The sequence below is a fragment of the Schistocerca cancellata genome, chromosome 2, assembly GCF_023864275.1.
Source record: "Schistocerca cancellata isolate TAMUIC-IGC-003103 chromosome 2, iqSchCanc2.1, whole genome shotgun sequence".
NCBI classification, from domain to species: Eukaryota; Metazoa; Arthropoda; class Insecta; order Orthoptera; family Acrididae; genus Schistocerca; species Schistocerca cancellata.
In genome coordinates, this window is record NC_064627.1 from 1,119,241,411 (window position 1) to 1,119,262,655 (window position 21,245).

The following is a 21,245-nucleotide window of genomic DNA, read 5'->3' on the forward strand; positions in this document are numbered from 1 at the left end:
ATTATAGTTAAGGGAGAGGAAAATTTAATTTTGGCGGGGGACTGGAATTCGATAACAGGAAAAGGAAGAGAAAGAAGAAATGTAGGAGAATAAAGACTGGGGAAAGAAATAAAAGAGGAAATCGCTTGGTAGAAAGTTGCACATATCATAATTTAATTATTATTGCTAACACTTGGATTAAGACTCTTGAAAGAAGAGCGTATATGTGGAAGAGACACGGGGACACCGAAATGTTTCAGATTGATTATATAATGGTACGGAACAAGATTTTAAATTGTAACACATTTCCAAGGGCACATGTAGACTCTGATCACAATTTATTGCCTATGAACTGTAGATTAAAAATAAGAACTTGCAAAAATGTAGGAAACTAAGTACCTCAACAAGTTCTCCCCCATTTGCTTCACCTGGTCCTACTCAACCCAGCAAGCCACCTTCCTAGATGTTGACCTCCGTTTTGAAGATTGCTACATCAGTACCTCTGTCCATATCAAACCTACTAACCACAAGCAATACCTCCACTTCGACAGCTGCCACCTGTTCCATACCAAGAAATCCCTTCCGTACAGCCTAACCACCTGTGGCCATCACATCTGCAGAGACGAGCAGTCCCTCTCAAAATATACTGAGGGTCTCATTGAAGCCTTCGCTGAGCGTAATTATCCTCCCAACCTTGTACAAAAACAAATCTTCTGTGCCTTATCTTTCCAGTCTCCCACCACCTCCCAAAGTCCCAATGTCCGGCCACACAGGAGCATTCCCCTCGTAACTCCGTACCATCCATGATTGGAGCAACTGAATTACGAGGTGCATTCAAGTTCTAAGGCCTCCGATTTTTTTTCTCCGGACTGGAAAGAGATAGAAACATGCTCATTGTTTTAAAATGAGGCCACGTTCATTGTCAATACGTCCCAGAGATGGCAGCACCGTACGGCAGATGGAATTTTACCGCCAGCGGCGAGAATGAGAACTGTTTTAAATACTTAAAATGGCGACATTTTCCTTACTTGAACAGCGTGCAATCATTCGTTTTCTGAATTTGCTTGGTGTGAAACCAATTAAAATTCATCGACAGTTGAAGGAGACATGTGGTGATGGAGTTATGGACGTGTCGAAAGTGCATTCGTGGTTGCGACAATTTAATGAAGGCAGAACATCGTGTGACAACAAACCGAAACAACCTCGGGCTCGCACAAGCCGGTCTGACGACATGATCAAGAAAGTGGAGAGAATTGTTTTGGGGGATCGCCGAATGACTGTTGAACAGATCGCCTCCAGAGTTGGCATTTCTGTGGGTTCTGTGCACACAGTCCTGCATGATGACCTGAAAATGCGAAAAGTGTCATCCAGGTGGGTGCCACGAATGCTCACGGGCGACCACATGGCTGCCCGTGTGGCATGTTGCCAAGCAATGTTGACGCGCACCGACAGCATGAATGGGACTTTCTTTTCATCGGTTGTGACAATGGATGAGACGTGGATGCCATTTTTCAATAAAGAAACAAAGCGCCAGTCAGCTCAATGGAAGCACACAGATTCACCGCCACCAAAAAAATTTCGGGTAACCGCCAGTGCTGAAAAAATGATGGTGTCCATGTTCTGGGACAGCGAGGGCGTAATACGTACCCATTGGGTTCCAAAGGGCACTACGGTAACAGGTGCATCCTACGAAAATGTTTTGAAGAACAAATTCCTTCCTGCACTGCAACAAAAACGTCCGGGAAGGGCTGCGCGTGTGCTGTTTCACCAAGACAACGCACCCGCACATCGAGCTAACGTTACACAACAGTTTCTTCACGATAACAACTTTGAAGTGATTCCTCATGCTCCCTACTCACCTGACCTGGCTCCTAGTGACTTGGCTTTTTCCAACAATGAAAGACACTCTTCGTGGCCGCACATTCACAAGCCGTGCTGCTATTGCCTCAGCGATTTTCCAGTGGTCAAAACAGACTCCTAAAGAAGCCTTTGCCGCTGCCATGGAATCATGGCGTCAGCGTTGTGAAAAATGTGTACGTCTGCAGGGCGATTACGTCGAGAAGTAACGCCAGTTTCATCGATTTCGGGTGAGTAGTTAATTAGAAAAAAAATCGGAGGCCTTAGAACTTGAATGCACCTCGTACATTCTCCGCCAGGGTTTCAAATACCTCTTGTCGTGCCTTGAAATGAGAAACATTCTACCACTATCCTTCCCACCCCTTCCACAGTGTTATTCCAACATCCACCAAACCTATGCAATATACTCGTCCATCCTTACACAACCCCTGCTGCCAATGCCTTACCTCTTCGCTCATACCCCTGTAATATACCTCGATCAAGACCTGTCCCACACGTCCTCCCACAACCACCACCACCACCACCACCACCACCACCACCACCACCTACTCCCATCCAGTCACTAACATCACCTATCCCATCAAAGGCAGGACTACCTGTGAAACCAGTCATGTGATTTACAAGCTAAGCTGCAACCACTGTGCTGCATTCTATACAGGCATGACAACCAACAAGCTGTCTGTCCCCAGGAATGGCCACCGACAAACTATGGCCAAGAAACAAGTGGGCCACCCTGTCGCTGAATATACTGCCAAACATGATATCCTTCATTTTAATGACTGCTTCACAGCCTGTGCCATATGGATCCTTCCCACCAACACCAACTTTTCTGAATTGTGCAGGTGGGAACTTACCCTGCAATATATCCTACATTCCCATAAACCTCCTGGCCTCAACCTTCATTAGTCACTTTCCTCACCTATCCCGCCCCCTTCCCTTTCCCCATTCCAGCAATACACACTTCACTGTTCGCCACCCCCACCATACTACCCCTCCCTGCTCCAGCCTCCTCCTTACCCCCACCCAGTGCTGTCACAGTGTGGTTTCAGTTGCCTGAGACTGCAGTCGTCTTGTGAGTTGTGTTTGCATGTGCATGTGTGTGTATGGGTTGGGGGGCATGCGTGTGTCTGTCTATTGTTGACAAAGGCCTTAAGCTTGTTGACAAAGCCGAAAGCTTTAATTGTGAGAGTCTTCTTGTTGTGCCTATCTGTGACTCAGCATCTCCGCTATATGGTGAGTAGCAACTTTCCTTCTCATAATATTGTTACATTCAATCCTGGATTTTCCACTGTTTGATTCTGTGAGAATAATTTGACAGAGCACAGAACAGCCTGAGTCGAAACAAGAACCTGGGAGTAGACATAATTCTGTCAGAACTACTGACAGTCTTGGGAGAGGCAGCCATGACAAAACACTTCCGCCTGGTTTGCAAGATATATGAGACAGGTGAAATACCCTCGATTTCAAAAGTGATGTAATCATTCCAATTCCACACAAAGCATGTGCTGACAGGTATGAATATTACTGAATTGTCAGTTTAATAAGTAATGGTTGCAAAATGCTAAACAAATTCTTTACGTAAGAATGGAGAAACTGGTAAAAGCCGACCTTGGGGAAGGTCAGTTTGGATTCTGGAGAAATGTAGAAACACGCATGGCAATACTGACCCTATGACTTACCTTAAAAGATAGATGAACACAAGGCAAACCTAAGATTTCTGATAGCTGGACAGTAACCAATACATAAATTGCGACAATACTGTTGGCTACCCTCATTGCATATTCTGGGACTAAAAAGTTGTACCCAAAAAGTGAAGGGAAGTTCATAAACATCTGAAGTGACAATTTTTGAGACCCTCTTGCAAAAAGGGGTCATTGACAAAGCACACTCCTCCTGGCCTTGTCACAAGCACAGTTATCCTATTGGAAGATGTCATTGCTATCAAGGAACATATCAAGCATGAAGGAATACAGATGGTGAATAATAATGTTCACATAGTTGACAGCTGTCACAGTGTGTTTGATCTATACTACAGCTGAACGTCAAGGCCACAGCATGTACTTCCCCCACCAGTGTGCGTATGTGATGCTGTGCCGAGCAGCTGAGAGCCTGGATGGTGGTGTATCTGGACATAACAAGAAATATAAAAATTCATCTGACTAGGCAGCATATTTCCACTGATCCACAGTCGCTCACTGCCATCATAACTGACAATATCAGGAACCTGGCAACATGTTAGGGTCGTCTGCTGCAGAGCCCCACATTCAGTAGTGTGAACAGGACAGTGTGCTTTGTGACACTTATGCCTGCACCACACGTAGTGTTTTGTAGAGCAGGCAGGCCTCTGACCACATTCTGTGGTCAAGTGTGGATGTCCAACACCTTGTTGCCTACTCATGGATTCATTCTTTCAACCACACTCGGTGGTAGTAGCATGCGACCATCTGACCAGTTCCACTGTTTCCGAGACATTCGTTCCCATGTGCTGGGCCATAACAACCTGCTCTTTGTTGACATCACTAATGTCAGCAGGTTTCCCCATTTTTGGCCTATATCACTGCTAGAATGATTCCCAATTCGACTCTGATCCAATTACATAACTGCCTTCCATGTCATGTGCCTACTATGTGTTATGTTAATTAAATTAGAATGTTCAGAAAGAATTCAGAATAACAATAAATATGTGACTACGAAACAGCCCAGAATTCGCAACAAGTTTTCAAACAAAAATGGAATTCTTTTTCATACTATTTCAAATGTATAAAAAGCAGATGTACCTGACTTTTTGAAGAGTTGTTTCAGCACATAATCATCTTGTTGAGCATGAGTATCTTCTTCATCAGAGGGTGTTGATGGTTTTGTTTCACCTTGACCAACAAGATGTGGAACTCTTTCTCCTTCAAATACATCTGAATGTTTCTTTTTATGCTTGTGTTTGTGTTTCTTCTGTGATTCTTCTCTCTTGTGTTTCATTGCTTTCTCTTTTATTTTGCTAGAAGAGTGCTCTGCATCAACATTTATAACTATTTTTCTATCAGTCCCCTCTTCCTTTAATCTATTTATGTTATCATCCTGATTCTGCGTACATGAATCTTCCATCTTACTAGAATGTCCTTTTTCAAATTTGGTTTTTTCCAGCTCAACTTGTTTACTGATAACTACTTCATCCTGGTCTTTCTCACCCAAACTGGAAAATGTACTGCTGTCATTATCTTTTTGATTATTCTGCAGTAGTTGTGATGTATTTTTAGTGTCAGATGCTTTTTTAATCTGTGATTCTTTTTCACTCTGTTCTTTACTGGCACCAGGACTAGTGGGAGTTCCACCAAAGTTTGTTCCAGCGGAGCTCCCTATCTTTTTGCTTAGTTTCTGGGCTAATTCTTTCATATAATTTAACTTGGACTGAGAAAGTGGGACTGACAAATCACTTTTATGATAATCTCCTGGCTTTCTGGGAACCACACTGTCACTGTATTTCTGCATTTTGTGATTCAGTATCTTCTTATCCTTCTTTAAGTTGACTTTCACCTGAAATTAAAACAATAAATTAATTCGTGGTGTAACTAACTTACACATTAATTTGAAAGTCATAACAACCCATAAACCTTACTTAAACAATAACCCCTCCTCCCCTAACACACATACTTGGTGAAAATATATGCACAGCAAAATTATTTCCTGATTCATAATAATTTGCCTGAATCAATATCTATCTGTGAACCATTATGAATTGCATGGCAGATGGTACTTCCGATTTTACCAGACTATCAATGGGTAAGGGAGTGGTAAATAGGAATATTTAGTATATTCCTAGATTCCTCACTTAATACTAGTTCTTGATACTAAGCAAGTAAACATCTGCAAGGTAGATGGCATCTTATCTTGAGGTGTTTGCCAGTTACAGTTTATCAGCACTTCTGTGACACTCTCCAGCAAGAAGACAGGCGGGGGGCAGGGGAGACGATGACGACAACACAACACCTGTAATCATTAATGTTGCCCTCCTTTGTTTACATTCAACAGCCTCAATTATTCTATTTGGTAAGAGTGGCACATACTTGAGCAATATTCTAAGATGGATGCATATGTGTCCTGTAAGTAATCACTTCTGTACACTGACTGCATTTTCCTCATATTTTAACAATGGTCCGAAGCATGTCAGTCTTTAGCTACACTTGAGCCTATGTGATGATCATCCCAATTCAAATTCCCACAAATTGTATTTGTATTAGTTGACTAATACCAGTTGTGATTTGTTGATTTTGTGGTCACAGGATGCTGTGCTTTTCTGAAGAACTCATCGAACATTTATGAACCTTTAAGGAAAACTGCCAGCCTTTGGAACACTTTGAAATTTCATCTGATTGGGTATTTGTGCAGCTATATTTGTGCAGCTTTTTTCAGATAGTACTTCATTACAGATAACTGCACCCTTCTGCAAAAATCTGACGTTACAAGTAATACTGTCTGCCACATAATAGTAAGAATCACAGCACACTTCCTGGGGGCATACCTGAAGTTATTTCCATGAAGAAATCATCAATTCAGGAAAAAAAAATCATTTGACTACCTCACATAATCATACTTTTAATATGCATAAAGAAATATTGTATCCAACTGACTAATTTTATTTACAACTTCCAGCAAGAGTTACATTCTCATGATAACAATATTTTCAGAATTCGTATTGGGTGGCATAATGGAGGTAACTTTGTTTGAGTTCCTTATTATGTTTGAGGTCATACCTCAATAGGTATGGAAAGGTGAGAAAAATTCCTGTAGTAGTTGATGTTAGAGCTGCACCTTTTTTTGGATTGAAGTTAGCTGAAAGGTAAACCTGCTCAAAGAAAGTCCCCCCAACAAAGGAATCGCCTTCAGAGGACATCATGCTTCCATGTAGAGAAGGAATTGGCATATTTCATCAAAATATAAGACGTCTTAGAGATAGTTACTGAACTGCTTATACATGTTGACTCTGGAATTATTGGTATGTCAGAGCACCACTTAAATAATTTGACAATTCAGAGACTTCCTTTACCAGGTTACAGATTAGCTGGCTGCCTTTCAAGGAGTTCCTTGCGGGGTGGGGGAGTAGTTATGTAAGTAAAAAACAGTATTCCATTTGAGTCCATAGACGTTATCACGGCACTGCACTGAACAAATATTTGAGTGCAAGTGCAATTGAATTTAGTGGAACTAAACTTCTAATTGTTGTTGTTTATAGATCTCCTAACTCCGACTTCAGAGGATTTCTGCTCAAGCTAGAGAGGGTTCTTGATTCACATTGTAGGAAGTACTAGAAATTAGTTTTAGGTGGTGACTTCAATATAAAATTTTTATATGATGGTGCAAGAAAAAGGATGTTGGTAGACCTCCTAAATTCATATGATATGATGCAGACAGTGTTTCTTCCAACTAAGGTGCAGGGGAACAGTAGCACAGCCATAGCGAATATTTTTATTCATTCATCACTAGATGGGCATTCTGTTAGTAAAAGGCTGAATGGTCTTTCAGACATTGATGCACAAATTTTAACACTAAAAGGCTTCTGTACTAAAAAAAAGTCACATATAATTACAAACTATGTAGGAAAGTTAATCAAATGGCAATAGAGATTTTTTTAAACCCTGTCAAGGAACAAGAGTTGCAGGATGTTTATAGTGCCAATAACATTGATGACAAATATAATGCTTTCCTTAACAAATTTTTCATGCTCTTTGAGGGTTGCTTTCCATTAGAATGTTCTAAACGGGGTACTAGCAGTAAAAGGCAACCAAATTGGGATATATATCAAAATGTTAGAAGTAGTCACAATCAAGCTACAGTAGCCCATTACAGGATGAAATTAAAACCATATGGTCAGTTGTAAAGGAAGTGTCTGGTCAGCAGCACAAGATTGATGATGTAAAATCAGTTCGTAGTAGAAATATTTCTGTTACTGGTAAATCAGATATATGTACAGTACTTAACAATCATTTTCTGAGCATTGCTGGTGAATGAAATAAAAAATTTAGTTTCTACAGGGAATCTTATAAATCTCTTGGCAAATGCCTTTCCGAGATCGGTGTCTGAAATACTCCTCTGCGATACAGACAAGGGGGAGATTGGGTCAATAATTAAATCACTGAAGACTAAGGACTCTCATGAATATGATGGAGTGCCTAGCAAAATATTAAAGTAATGGGCTGCACATGTTAGCCCTGTACTTAGCCACATTTGTGATTTTTCCTTTACGAATGGTCAGTTTCCTGAACAATTAAAGTACTCAGTAGTAGAGCCACTTTATAAAAAGGGAGCAAGGGATATGTGGACAATTTTAGACCTATTTCTATGCCGCCAATGTTTGCTAAGGTTATTGAAAAGGCTGTGTATGTAAGAATTATGGATCATTTTATATCACATAATTTGCTATCAAATGCTGTATTCGTTTTTCTCTGTAAGGTACTGGATGGATTAAACAAAAGGTTTTGAACGCTAGACATATTTTTTGATTTAACGAAGGCAATTGATTATGTTGATCACAAAATATTGCTCCAGAAGTTGGACCATTACAGAATATGGGGAGTAGCTCACAATTGGTTCACCTCTTACTTTAACAACAGATAGCAAAAGGTCATTATTCACAGTATTGGGAATGGCTGTGAGGTGGGGTCTGAGTGGGGTACGGTCAAATGGGGGGTGCCCCAGTGATCAGTGTTGGGGCCACACCTGTTCCTTATTTATATAAACGATATGCCCTCAAGTATTATGGGTAACTCTAAAATATTTCTGTTTGCTGATGACACTAGTTTGGTAGTAAAGAATGTTTTATGCAACATTGGCTTGGTTTCACATAATGCAGTTCATGACATAAGTTCATGGCTTGTAGAAAATAAACTAATGCTAAATCACAGTAAGACACAGTTCTTACAATTTCTTATACACAATTCAACAACACCCAATGTTTTAATTTTACAGAATGGGCATATGATTAGTGAAACTGAACAGTTCAAATTTGTAGGTGTTCAGACAGATAGTAAACTGCCGTGGAAAGCCCACGTTCAGGATCTTGTTCAAAGACGTAATACTGCCATTTTTACTACTAGAACAGTATCTGAAGTAAGTGATCGTTCGGCATGAAAATTAATCTACTTTGCTTGTTTGCATTTGCTTATGTCATAAGGTATTATATTGTAACACCTACCATTCTGAAAGGATATTTTTGGCTCAGAAACGGGTGGTTCGGGCAATAAGTGGTGTAAGTTCATGAACCTCTTATCGGCCACTGTTCAGTGGACTGGGTATTTTGACATTGGCCTCTTAATATACATACACCAAAAAAAGTTTTGCATCACCTCGGCCCTCAGAGTTCCGGAACCTGTACAGAAAATTGGAATAGAGATCAACAGAAGCATAATTTCCGCCCTTTTTATTACTCATGAAAACCACACATTGCATGTTGTACCACCATACACTGAGACCTTCATAGCTGGTGGTCCAGAATACTGTACACACCGGTACCTCTATTACCCAGTAGCACATCCTCTTGCATTGAGATGCATGCCTGTATTCATTGTTGCCTACTATCCACAAGTTCATCAAGGCACTGTTGGTCCAGACAGTCACACTCCTCAACGGCGATTCAGAGTAGATCCCTCAGAGTGGTTGGTGGGTCATGTTGTCCATAAACAGCCCTTTTCAATCTATCCCAGGCATGTTCGATAGGTTTCATGTCTGGAGAACATGCTGGCCACTCTAGTTGAGCGATGTCATTATCCTGAAGGAAGTCACTCACAAGATGTGCATGATGGGGCTGCGAGTTGTCGTCCATGAAGATGAATGCCTAGCCATATGCTGCTGATATGGTTGCACTATCAGTAGGAGGATGCCATTCATGTTATCATACAGACATTACGGTGCCTTCCATGACCACCAGCGGCATACACTGGCCCCACACAATGCCACCCCAAAACAGCAGGAAACCTCCACCTTTCTGCACTCGCTGGACTGTGTGTCTAAGGCATTCAGACTGACCAGGTTGCCTTCAAGCATATCTCCGACGATTGTCTGGTTGAAGGCATATGCGACACTCGTCGGTGAAGAGAACGCAATGCCAATCTTCAGCAGTCTGTTCAGCATGTTGTTGGGCTCATCTTTACTGTGCTGCATGGTGTCGTGGTTGCAAAGATGGACCTCGCCACGGATGTCGCAAGTGAAGCTGTACATTACACAGCCTATTGCGTACATTATGAGTCATAACACGACATCCTGTGACTGTACGAAAAGCATTATTCAACATGGTGCTGTCAGGGTTCCTCCAAGCCATAATCCGTAGGTAGCGGTCATCCATTGCAGTAGTAGCCCTTGGGCAGCCTGAGCAAGGCATGTTATTGGCAGTTCCAGTCTGTCTGTACCTCCTCCACATCCAAACAACATCGCTTTGGTTCACTCCGTGACGCTTAGACACTTGCCTTGCTGAGAGCTCTTCCTGGCACAAAGTAACAATGCGGACACGACTGAACCATGGTATTGACCTTCTAGAACTGGGTGAACTACAGACAATACGAGCTGTGTACCTCCTTCCTGGTGCAATGGCTGGAACTGATCAGCTGTTGGACCCCCTCCATATAATAGGCACTGCTCATGCATGGTTGTTTACATCTTTGGGCAGTTTTATTGACATCTCTGAATAGTCAAAGGGACTTTTCTGTGATACAATATCCACAGTCAATGTCTATCTTCAGGAGTTCTGAGAACAGGGCTGATGCAAAACATTTTTGATGTGTGTGTATATTCTTTACTGGCGTTTCTTGTCAACAATATTAGCTTATTCCCAAAAATAAGCAGCTTTCACTCATTTAATAGCAGAAATCCAACCTGCATTTGGATCGGACTTCCTTAACTCTTGTGCAGAAAGGTGTGCAGTATACTGCTGCATCCATTTTCAATAAGTTACCACAAGAATTTAAAAATCTTAGCAGTAATCCACGTGCTTTCAAATCGAAACTGAAGAGTTTCCTCCTGGGTCACTCATTCTATTCTGTTGAGGAGTCCCTTGAAAAATCAAGCCTATTCTTATTTTGTATTGTTGTTTGCGTTTACTTAAACTTATGGCTTGACTTTTTTTGAGTTCATAAACATTTTATTTTTATCTGTTATTACTTTTAAGTTGTAATTTCATGTACTGACACATTCCATAACCTTGGAGATTTGCTCCTCAATTTGGTCCTATGGAACATGACGAGCAAATAAAATAAAATAAGTATGTTCTAAGATTCTGCAGTAGATCTATATGAATGATCATGGATGATAGTTTTGTGAATCACTTGTGCTATCATTCCTGCAGATAGATGTGACCCGTGCTTTCTTCTGATCACTGGGCACTGTTTGTTTGTTTGAGTGAGCTATGGTATATTATGGTTACAAGAGGGTAACTTAGTTACAAATTCGGTATAAAATCTGCCAGGAATTCCACTGGGCCCTTTGAGCCTTGTCCAAGTTCTACAATTTCAGCTATTTCTCAATGTCATTGACACTAATATTATTGCACACACATTTTCATTGGTACGAGAATTAAACCTTGGTTTTTAAATATGTCTGCTTGTGTCTGTATATGTGTGGATGGATATGTGTGTGTGTGCGAGTGTATACCCGTCCCTTTTTCCCCCTAAGGTAAGTCTTTCCACTCCCGGGACTGGAATGACTCCTTTCCCTCTCCCTTAAAACCCACATCCTTTCGTCTTTCCCTCTCCTTCCCTCTTTCTTGATGAGGCAACAGTTTGTTGCGAAAGCTTGAATTTTGTGTGTATGTTTGTGTTCGTTTGTCTGTCTGTCGACCTGCCAGCACTTTCATTTGGTAAGTCACATCATCTTTGTTTTTAGGTATATTTTTCCTTCGTGGAATGTTTCCTTCTATTATAACCATATATATATATATATATATATATATATATATATTTAAAAAGAAAGATGAGACTTACCAAACAAAAGCGCTGGCAGGTCGATAGACACACAAACAAACACAAACATACACACAAAAATCTAGCTTTCGCAACCAACGGTTGCCTCGTCAGGAAAGAGGGAAGGAGAAGGAAAGACAAAAGGATATGGGTTTTAAGGGAGAGGGTAAGGAGTCATTCCAATCCCGGGAGCGGAAAGACTTACCTTAGGGGGAAAAAAGGACAGGTATACACTCGCACACACACACATATCCATCCACACATACACAGACACAAGCAGACATTTGTAAAGGCAAAGAGTTTGGGCAGAGATGTCAGTCGGGACGGAAGTACAGAGGCAAAGATGATGTTGAAAGACAGGTGAGGTATGAGCGGCGGCAGATTGAAATTAGAAATTAGCGGAGATTGAGGCCTGGCGGATAGCGAGAAGAGAGGATATGCTGAAGGGCAAGTTCCCATCTCCGGAGTTCAGACAGGTTGGTGTTAGTGGGAAGTATCCAGATAACCCGGACGGTGTAACACTGTGCCAAGATGTGCTGGCCATGCACCAAGGCATGTTTAGCCACAGGGTGATCCTCATTACCAACAAACACTGTCTGCCTGTGTCCATTCATGCGAATGGACAGTTTGTTGCTGGTCATTCCCACATAGAACGCTTCACAGTGTAGGCAGGTCAGTTGGTAAATCACGTGGGTGCTTTCACACGTGGCTCTGCCTTTGATCGTGTACACCTTCCGGGTTACAGGACTGGAATAGGTGGTGGTGGGAAGGTGCATGGGACAGGTTTTACACCGGGGGCGGTTACAGGGGTAGGAGCCAGAGGGTAGGGAAGGTGGTTTGGGAATTTCATAGGGATGAACTAAGAGGTTACGAAGGTTAGGTGGACGGCGGAAAGACACTCTAGGTGGAGTGGGGAGGATTTCATGAAGGATGGATCTCATTTCAGGGCAGGATTTGAGGAAGTCGTATCCCTGCTGGAGAGCCACATTCAGAATCTGATCCAGTCCCGGAAAGTATCCTGTCACAAGTGGGGCACTTTTGGGGTTCTTCTGTGGAAGGTTCCGGGTTTGAGGAGATGAGGAAGTGGCTCTGGTTATTTGCTTCTGTACCAGGTCGGGAGGGTAGTTACGGGATGCAAAAGCTGTTTTCAGGTTGTTGGTGTAATGGTTCAAGGATTCCGGACTGGAGCAGATTCGTTTGCCACGAAGACCTAGGCTGTAGGGAAGGGACCGTTTGATGTGGAATGGGTGGCAGCTGTCATAATGGAGGTACTGTTGCTTGTTGGTGGGTTTGATGTGGACGGACGTGTGAAGCTGGCCATTGGACAGGTGGAGGTCAACGTCAAGGAAAGTGGCATGGGATTTAGAGTAGGACCAGGTGAATCTGATGGAACCAAAGGAGTTGAGGTTGGAGAGGAAATTCTGGAGTTCTTCTTCACTGTGAGTCCAGATCATGAAAATGTCATCAATAAATCTGTACCAAACTTTGGGTTGGCAGGCCTGGGTAACCAAGAAGGCTTCCTCTAAGCGACCCATGAATAGGTTGGCGTACGAGGGGGCCATCCTGGTACCCATGGCTGTTCCCTTTAATTGTTGGTATGTCTGGCCTTCAAAAGTGAAGAAGTTGTGGGTCAGGATGAAGCTGGCTAAGGTAATGAGGAAAGAGGTTTTAGGTAGGGCGGCAGGTGATCGGCGTGAAAGGAAGTGCTCCATCGCAGCGAGGCCCTGGACATGCGGAATATTTGTGTATAAGGAAGTGGCATCAATGGTTACAAGGATGGTTTCCGGGGGTAAGAGACTGAGTAGGGATTCCAGGCGTTCGAGAAAGTGGTTGGTGTCTTTGATGAAGGATGGGAGACTGCATGTAATGGGTTGAAGGTGTTGATCTACGTAGGCAGAGATGCGTTCTGTGGGGGCTTGGTAACCAGCTACAATGGGACGGCCGGGATGATTGGGTTTGTGAATTTTGGGAAGAAGGTAGAAGGTAGGGGTGCGGGGTGTTGGTGGGGTCAGGAGGTTGATGGAGTCAGGTGAAAGGTTTTGTAGGGGGCCTAAGGTTCTGAGGATTCCTTGAAGCTCCGCCTGGACATCAGGAATGGGATTACCATGGCAAACTTTGTAAGTTTATATATATATATATAGGGAAACATTCCATGTGGGAAAAATATATTTAAAAAGAAAGATGATGAGACTTACCAAACAAAAGCGCTGGCAGGTCGATAGACACACAAACAAACACAAACATATGCACCAAAATTCTAGCTTTCGCAACCAACGGTTGCCTCGTCAGGAAAGAGGGAAGGAGAGGGAAAGACGAAAGAATTTGGGTTTTAAGGGAGAGGGTAAGGAGTCATTCCAATCCCGGGAGCGGAAAGACTTACCTTAGGGGGAAAAAATGACGGGTATACGCTCGCACACACACACACACACACACATATCCATCCGCATATACCGGATATATGTCTGCATAAGCAATCTCCGCTAATTTCAAGTTGCCGCCACTCATACCTCACCTGTCATTCAACAACATCTTTGCCTCTGCACTTCCGCCTCGACTGACATCTCTGCCCAAACTCTTTGCCTCTGTATATGTCTGCTTGTGTCTGTATATGTGTGGATGGATATATGTGTGTGTGTGCGAGTGTATACCCGTCCTTTTTTCCCCCCTAAGGTAAGTCTTTCCGCTCCTGGGATTGGAATGACTCCTTACCCTCTCCCTTAAAACCCAAATCCTTTCGTCTTTCCCTCTCCTTCCCTCTTTCCTGACGAAGCAACCGTTGGTTGTGAAAGCTAGAATTTTGTGTGTGTGTTTGTGTGTCTATCGACGTGCCAGCGCTTTCGTTTGGTAAGTCGTGCAGGCACTATCAGCAGCTGATTGGCCTCCACGGGTACACTTCTGCGAATGGTTCATCCAACAATGTGTCAATCCTCATTTCAGTGCAAATGTTCTCTTTACGGATGAGGCTTCATTCCAACGTGATCAAATTGTAAATTTTCACAATCAACATGTGTGGGCTGACGAGAATCTGCACGCAATTGTGCCATCATGTCATCAACACCGATTTTCTGTGAACGTTTGGGCAGGAATTGTTGGTGATGTCTTGATTGGGCCCCATGTTTTTCCACCTACGCTCAATGGAGCACGTTATCATGATTTCATACGGGATACTCTACCTGTGCTGCTAGAGAACATGTGCCTTTACAAGTACGACACAATATGTGGTTCATGCATGATGGAGCTCCTGCAAATTTCAGTCGAAGTGTTCGTACGCTTCTCAACAACAGATTCGGTGACCGATGGATTGGTAGAGGCAGACCAATTCCATTGCCTCCACGCTCTCCTGACCTCAACCCTCTTAACTTTCATTTATGGGGGCATTTGAAAGCTCTTGTCTACGCAACCCCAGTACCAAATATAGAGAGTCTTGGTGCTTGTATTGTGGACGGCTGTGACACAATACGCCATTCTCCAGGGCTGCATCAGCGATTCTATGCGACGGAGGGTGGATGCACGTATCCTCGCTAACGGAGGACATTTTGAACATTTCCCGTAACAAAGTGTTTGAAGTCACGCTGGTATGTTCTGTTGTTGTGTGTTTCCATTCCATGATTAATGTGATTTGAAGAGAAGTAATAAAATGAGCTCTAACATGGAAAGTAAGCGTTTCCGGACACATGTCCACATAACATACACTCCTGGAAATGGAAAAAATAACACATTGACACCGGTGTGTCAGACCCACCATACTTGCTCCGGACACTGCGAGGGAAGGAGAGGGAAAGACGAAAGGATGTGGGTTTTAAGGGAGAGGGTAAGGAGTCATTCCAGTCCCAGGAGCGGAAAGACTTACCTTAGGGGGAAAAAAGGACATATATATATATATTACAAGGAGCCTAAATTCATTCCTGTAAAAGAAAATATTAATACATATGCACTGACAATTTTTGTCGGCTGCATGGCAAGCAACAATATTCATTAAAAACAAGTCTCTGTTTAAACAGCAGTGGACATTAAGCTAGCAGTTGTCAATACCCAGCTGCCATTGAATAAAATTGGACGACCAGTAGCTTTACTCCCAAACACTGACTTTCCTGGTGATCCATTAATTAAAACTTTGCAGTTACAAATAGCAACTGTATAAAGCTATGTAGTGACAAAATTAAGAAAGTGTTCAGATTTAACAGTAACTTATATCTGCCAATGTACACCATGACTGGATCCATGTTTCAGAAGATTGTCCTTCACAATGGAATCTATGGAACACAATAAATTAATGAATGACTAGAGTAATGTAAAGTCCTGGTAGAATTTAAATAACTGACGGAGTAAAGCTAACCACTCACTGAACAGTACAGGTGCTGAACAGTGAAAGGCACATAAACAACGTTTTGGAGTGAGTCAGACACACACACACACACACACACACACACACACACACACACAGAGAGAGAGAGAGAGAGAGAGAGAGAGAGAGTGTGCGCACGCGCGATCACATGCTTCATAGCTTTTAAGGGATTCATTCAAAAGCTAAAAAGTCATCAATCTTGTTTCTGCACCTTTTGACGATTCAGTGTCTCTACTATTTGGCAAATTGTTACCTTTACTCATTAAATTATTTATGAATGAATAAAGTGTTTCAGTAATAAAGTGTACAGAACCTCAGGAATTCTGCAAATATTCATGTAATATATTTTCAAAACATGAAGAAAAATTGTAGGCACTAATAAACTATATTACAAAAGAAGTATTTGAAAATGAATTATTAATGAGATTCTAAAGAATACCTATACTTTGTTGAAGCTACAGTGATTATTCCAGAATATAAAAACTGAATGTGCCTTTGTCTTGTTTATACTAGAAGTTCACCAGAAATTTAGCTTGGTTGATGCAGCAAATGTGACTGACACTCATACCACGCACATGAAGCACAGAAGAATAGGATGTTCTGATACAGTTTTCCAATGTCTAACATTTGTGAAAAAAAATCTGGTGTAAGATATTATGTAACTTGAATCTAGCATATTTTGAACAAGCAATATAGGTTTTATTTGACAATGAGTGTGAATATGTGGACAATACCAAGTGCTTCATTTTGTGTTAAATTTTTGGTCTTTCTAAAGTGCTGCAATGGTTTACAGAAGGGAAGAAAGTTAAGGTACAAGCACATGCATAGTAAAATATTGCCATATTCTCACGAATTAATAGATAATGAACATTTTACTGACACAGAGTTCATCACTATTTTTCTGCAACACAGATGGTACTGCACATTCAAGCAATAAGTGTATACAACCATCTTAAAAACAAAGTCATCTGCAATTATCTTCAAGCCTCAAGTATGGCAATTTCAACAATGGCCACTTACACTCGATTCTGGCAGTCTTAAAATTAAATAGTCATAAGCTTTGGGTATTCGACTGGGAACGGGCAAGGTGATTTATGGGAGATTGGGGACATGTGACCAATAACACTCCTTACACAGAAACTTCAAAGTGATGAACTGAACTAAATACAAGAAATTTTCTATCAATGCTAGTCATCTTAAACAAAACTGCAATGAGCCATATAACCTTACTACGATTCACTGTGGCCCTCAATTACAACTTATACCACTATTGGTAGATAATTTGCATAATTACTGTAGATAATAAAGAACAATTGTCCCTACTGTGATTGCCACTTACTTCAGATCCTGTGCCAGCAAAGATGGCGGAGGTCTCTGTACTCCCTTCTACATCTGTTTCTTTTAGTGTGAATAGTTCAAACAGATCATTAGACTTGAAGAATCGTCTTTGTCTTGGATCCTGTAGGACTTTATTGGTAAGGAACTGTTTAAAAATCTGGCGGTGGTAAACCTAGTCAAAAGAGATATTAAGAAGTATTTAGAGGAATATAATGCTAACAATCAAAATAAAACAAGGAAAAATAATTATTTTCAGGAATTAATTAGTCCTCAAAAGAAAGCTCAAAATCTCTAGCGATGAACCTTCTCTTCTATTGTGCCAGCTGTCACTAGCCTGTACACTGTAACATTATTCTGCTGACCGATTCGCCATGCTCGTTCCCTGGCCTGAGTGTCGGTGGCTGGATTCCAGTCTGGATCATAGATTACCACTCTATTGGCTCCAGTAAGATTTACACCTAGGCCACCAACACGTGTTGTTAGCAAGAACAGGAAGTATGATGTGTCCTATTCAAACATAAGAGGTCTTCTTGTAAGTAAACAATTCCTTAGATTAATAAATCAATTAATATCAAATTCAGATAAACCTAAATTATTATACTCCAACAAACAATAAAAAATTACAATGCAACAACTAATAAAGAGTTAATACTGAATATTTGCAATCGGAACAAGTGAGGGATGCAAGTTCATTAAAGCAAGACATTCAAAGAAACACTTCACAACACTAATTTTACAAAAAAATTTTTACACATATCTACCACTTGAATAAAATCATTTAGATTATGAATGTTATGAGAATATTAAGTCACGATTCACCTCATTGTACTTTGTTATAAGTGGCTGTCGTGCTGCAATTGATGTACCACCATCCAACTTCAGGTACTTATATCCTTGCTTCTGAACAAATGATTCCAGAACACAAAGCATCTAGAAAAGGAAGTATGACAGTCAAATAGTGCAATAGCAACAATAAAACACTAGCACTTCACAGTGAAACATGGTAGATAATTTTCAGTCAAAAGAGGTAGACAGTTAAGAAGAGTTATTTATAAAAATATAAAAAAATTAAATCCTTGGTTACAACTTTTATTTATTTAGCATATGGCATAGTAAACCACATGTAGTCCACAGTACAAACTTTAAGCAGGCACAGAATATATGTGGGTCACATATATATAAAGAAAAGACTAGACATAAAATGCATAAAACCAGAAAATACACTCCTGGAAATGGAAAAAAGAACACATTGACACCGGTGTGTCAGACCCACCATACTTGCTCTGGACACTGCGAGAGGGCTGTACAAGCAATGATCACATGCACGGCACAGCGGACACACCAGGTACCGCGGTGTTGGCCGTCGAATGGCGCTAGCTGCGCAGCATTTGTGCACCACCGCCGTCAGTGTCAGCCAGTTTGCCATGGCATACGGAGCTCCATCGCAGTCTTTAACACTGGTAGCATGCCGCGACAGCGTGGACGTGAACCGTATGTGCAGTTGACGGACTTTGAGCGAGGGCGTATAGTGGGCATGCGGGAGGCCGGGTGGACGTACCGCCGAATTGCTCAACACGTGGGGCGTGAGGTCTCCACAGTACATCGATGTTGTCGCCGGTGGTCGGCGGAAGGTGCACGTGCCCGTCGACCTGGGACCGGACCGCAGCGATGCACGGATGCACGCCAAGACTGTAGGATCCTACGCAGTGCCGTAGGGGACCGCACCGCCACTTCCCAGCAAATTAGGGACACTGTTGCTCCTGGGGTATCGGCGAGGACCATTCGCAACCGTCTCCATGAAGCTGGGCTACGGTCCCGCACACCGTTAGGCCGTCTTCCGCTCACGCCCCAACATCGTGCAGCCCGCCTCCAGTGGTGTCGCGACAGGCGTGAATGGAGGGACGAATGGAGACGTGTCGTCTTCAGCGATGAGAGTCGCTTCTGCCTTGGTGCCAATGATGGTCGTATGCGTGTTTGGCGCCATGCTGGTGAGCGCCACAATCAGGACTGCATACGACCGAGGCACACAGGGCCAACACCCGGCATCATGGTGTGGGGAGCGATCTCCTACACTGGCCGTACACCACTGGTGATCGTCGAGGGGACACTGAATAGTGCACGGTACATCCAAACCGTCATCGAACCCATCGTTCTACCATTCCTAGACCGGCAAGGGAACTTGCTGTTCCAACAGGACAATGCACGTCCGCATGTATCCCGTGCCACCCAACGTGCTCTAGAAGGTGTAAGTCAACTACCCTGGCCAGCAAGATCTCCGGATCTGTCCCCCATTGAGCATGTTTGGGACTGGATGAAGCGTCGTCTCACGCGGTCTGCACGTCCAGCACGAACGCTGGTCCAACTGAGGCGCCAGGTGGAAATGGCATGGCAAGCCGTTCCACAGGACTACATCCAGCATCTCTACGATCATCTCCATGAGAGAATAGCAGCCTGCATTGCTGCGAAAGGTGGATATACACTGTACTAGTGCCGACATTGTGCATGCTCTGTTGCCTGTGTCTATGTGCCTGTGGTTCTGTCAGTGTGATCATGTGATGTATCTGACCCCAGGAATGTGTCAATAAAGTTTCCCCTTCCTGGGACAATGAATTCATGGTGTTCTTATTTCAATTTCCAGGAGTGTATATGAAAATACAGCTACAGCCAAATGGCCATATTGCTGATATGATATATTTCACAAGCTTTTTTGGTAGTGTGCAGGAATTGGTCCTATAGAAGACTAGAAACAGGAACTTAACAAATGTAATCTCTATCACTGTGCAACACAAAATTATAATAATGCAAACCACTAGACGTTACTTATGATATATCAAAGCAAACTATAAAAATAAAAGCTCTATTAACACAATAATCAGAAACAAATATCAAACAACAAGGTACTCAAATAAGTCTTTGGTAAACATAGTATGTGGTTTCATAATAAGACTACGTGTAATCAAATGGAATGAGTGAATGCATGCATTTAATTGCCAGTAATACTAATATAAACACACTGGCATTTTCAAAAGTATCTACATTGGTATCGATCACCAGCAATGTTTCACAAAAACAAATGCAGGAATTCAGAAGTCCCCCGCAAGCTCTTAAGCACCTCAGTTCCATGAAGAAGAACCATAATGAGCCAAGTTTCTTAAAGTTCTATCAAAGGAACAAAAAGATTTATAGGAAAGAGTAGATTGCTCCAAAGAGAGCCATTTATGACAAAATAAATCACAGTGCAGAGAATACAATTAAAGCAGTGTGGGAAATCACTAAAAATGATAAGGGCAGAGACAAACAAAGGCGTAATAAGAAACTGATATGGGATAATATAACAACCTAAATAATCAATTTTTGACAATATAATGTAAATGGATGGTTAAAAAAATCTACTCGCCTAGTGGTGGCAGGAGAACCCACATATAAAAGGTATTATGTACTCAAGCTTCTGGAGCCATTGGCTCCTCCTACTGGCAGAAGGGTTGAAGGGGAAGGAAGAGGAGTTGAAGGAAAAGGACTGGAGAGGTTTTCCAAACTCTAACCCTTTTCCTAAACCTCTCCAGTCCTTTTCTTCACCCCTCTTCCTTCCCCTCCAACCATTCTACTGGAAGAAGGAACCACTGGCTCCAAAAGCTCTTACGTGTGTGTTCACCTGCCGCCACTTGGTGAGTAGATTTTTTTACCTATATAATTACATCACATTCTCAAAAACTGACAAGGAAGCAGGGTAAAGTAATAAATGTTCCACACCAGCTACCAATCTATGTGAATGAGCATTTTTTTTTCAA

The 21,245-nt window shown here is 42.1% G+C and overlaps 1 protein-coding gene across 2 annotated transcripts in view; it reads right to left on the reverse strand.

Moving 5' to 3' along the window:
* Positions 1–21,245, reverse strand: part of LOC126163161 (DNA excision repair protein ERCC-6-like) — a 145,286-nt gene that overhangs the window by 18,269 nt on the left and 105,772 nt on the right. For both annotated transcript variants that reach the window (XM_049920099.1, XM_049920100.1), the window contains exons 14-17: positions 18,277–18,387; positions 17,761–17,964; positions 17,459–17,629; positions 4,614–5,364 (exon numbers count right to left, since the gene is read on the reverse strand). In XM_049920099.1, coding sequence (XP_049776056.1) covers positions 4,614–5,364; positions 17,459–17,629; positions 17,761–17,964; positions 18,277–18,387 — 1,237 coding nt within the window. The remainder of the gene's footprint in view (positions 1–4,613; positions 5,365–17,458; positions 17,630–17,760; positions 17,965–18,276; positions 18,388–21,245) is intronic.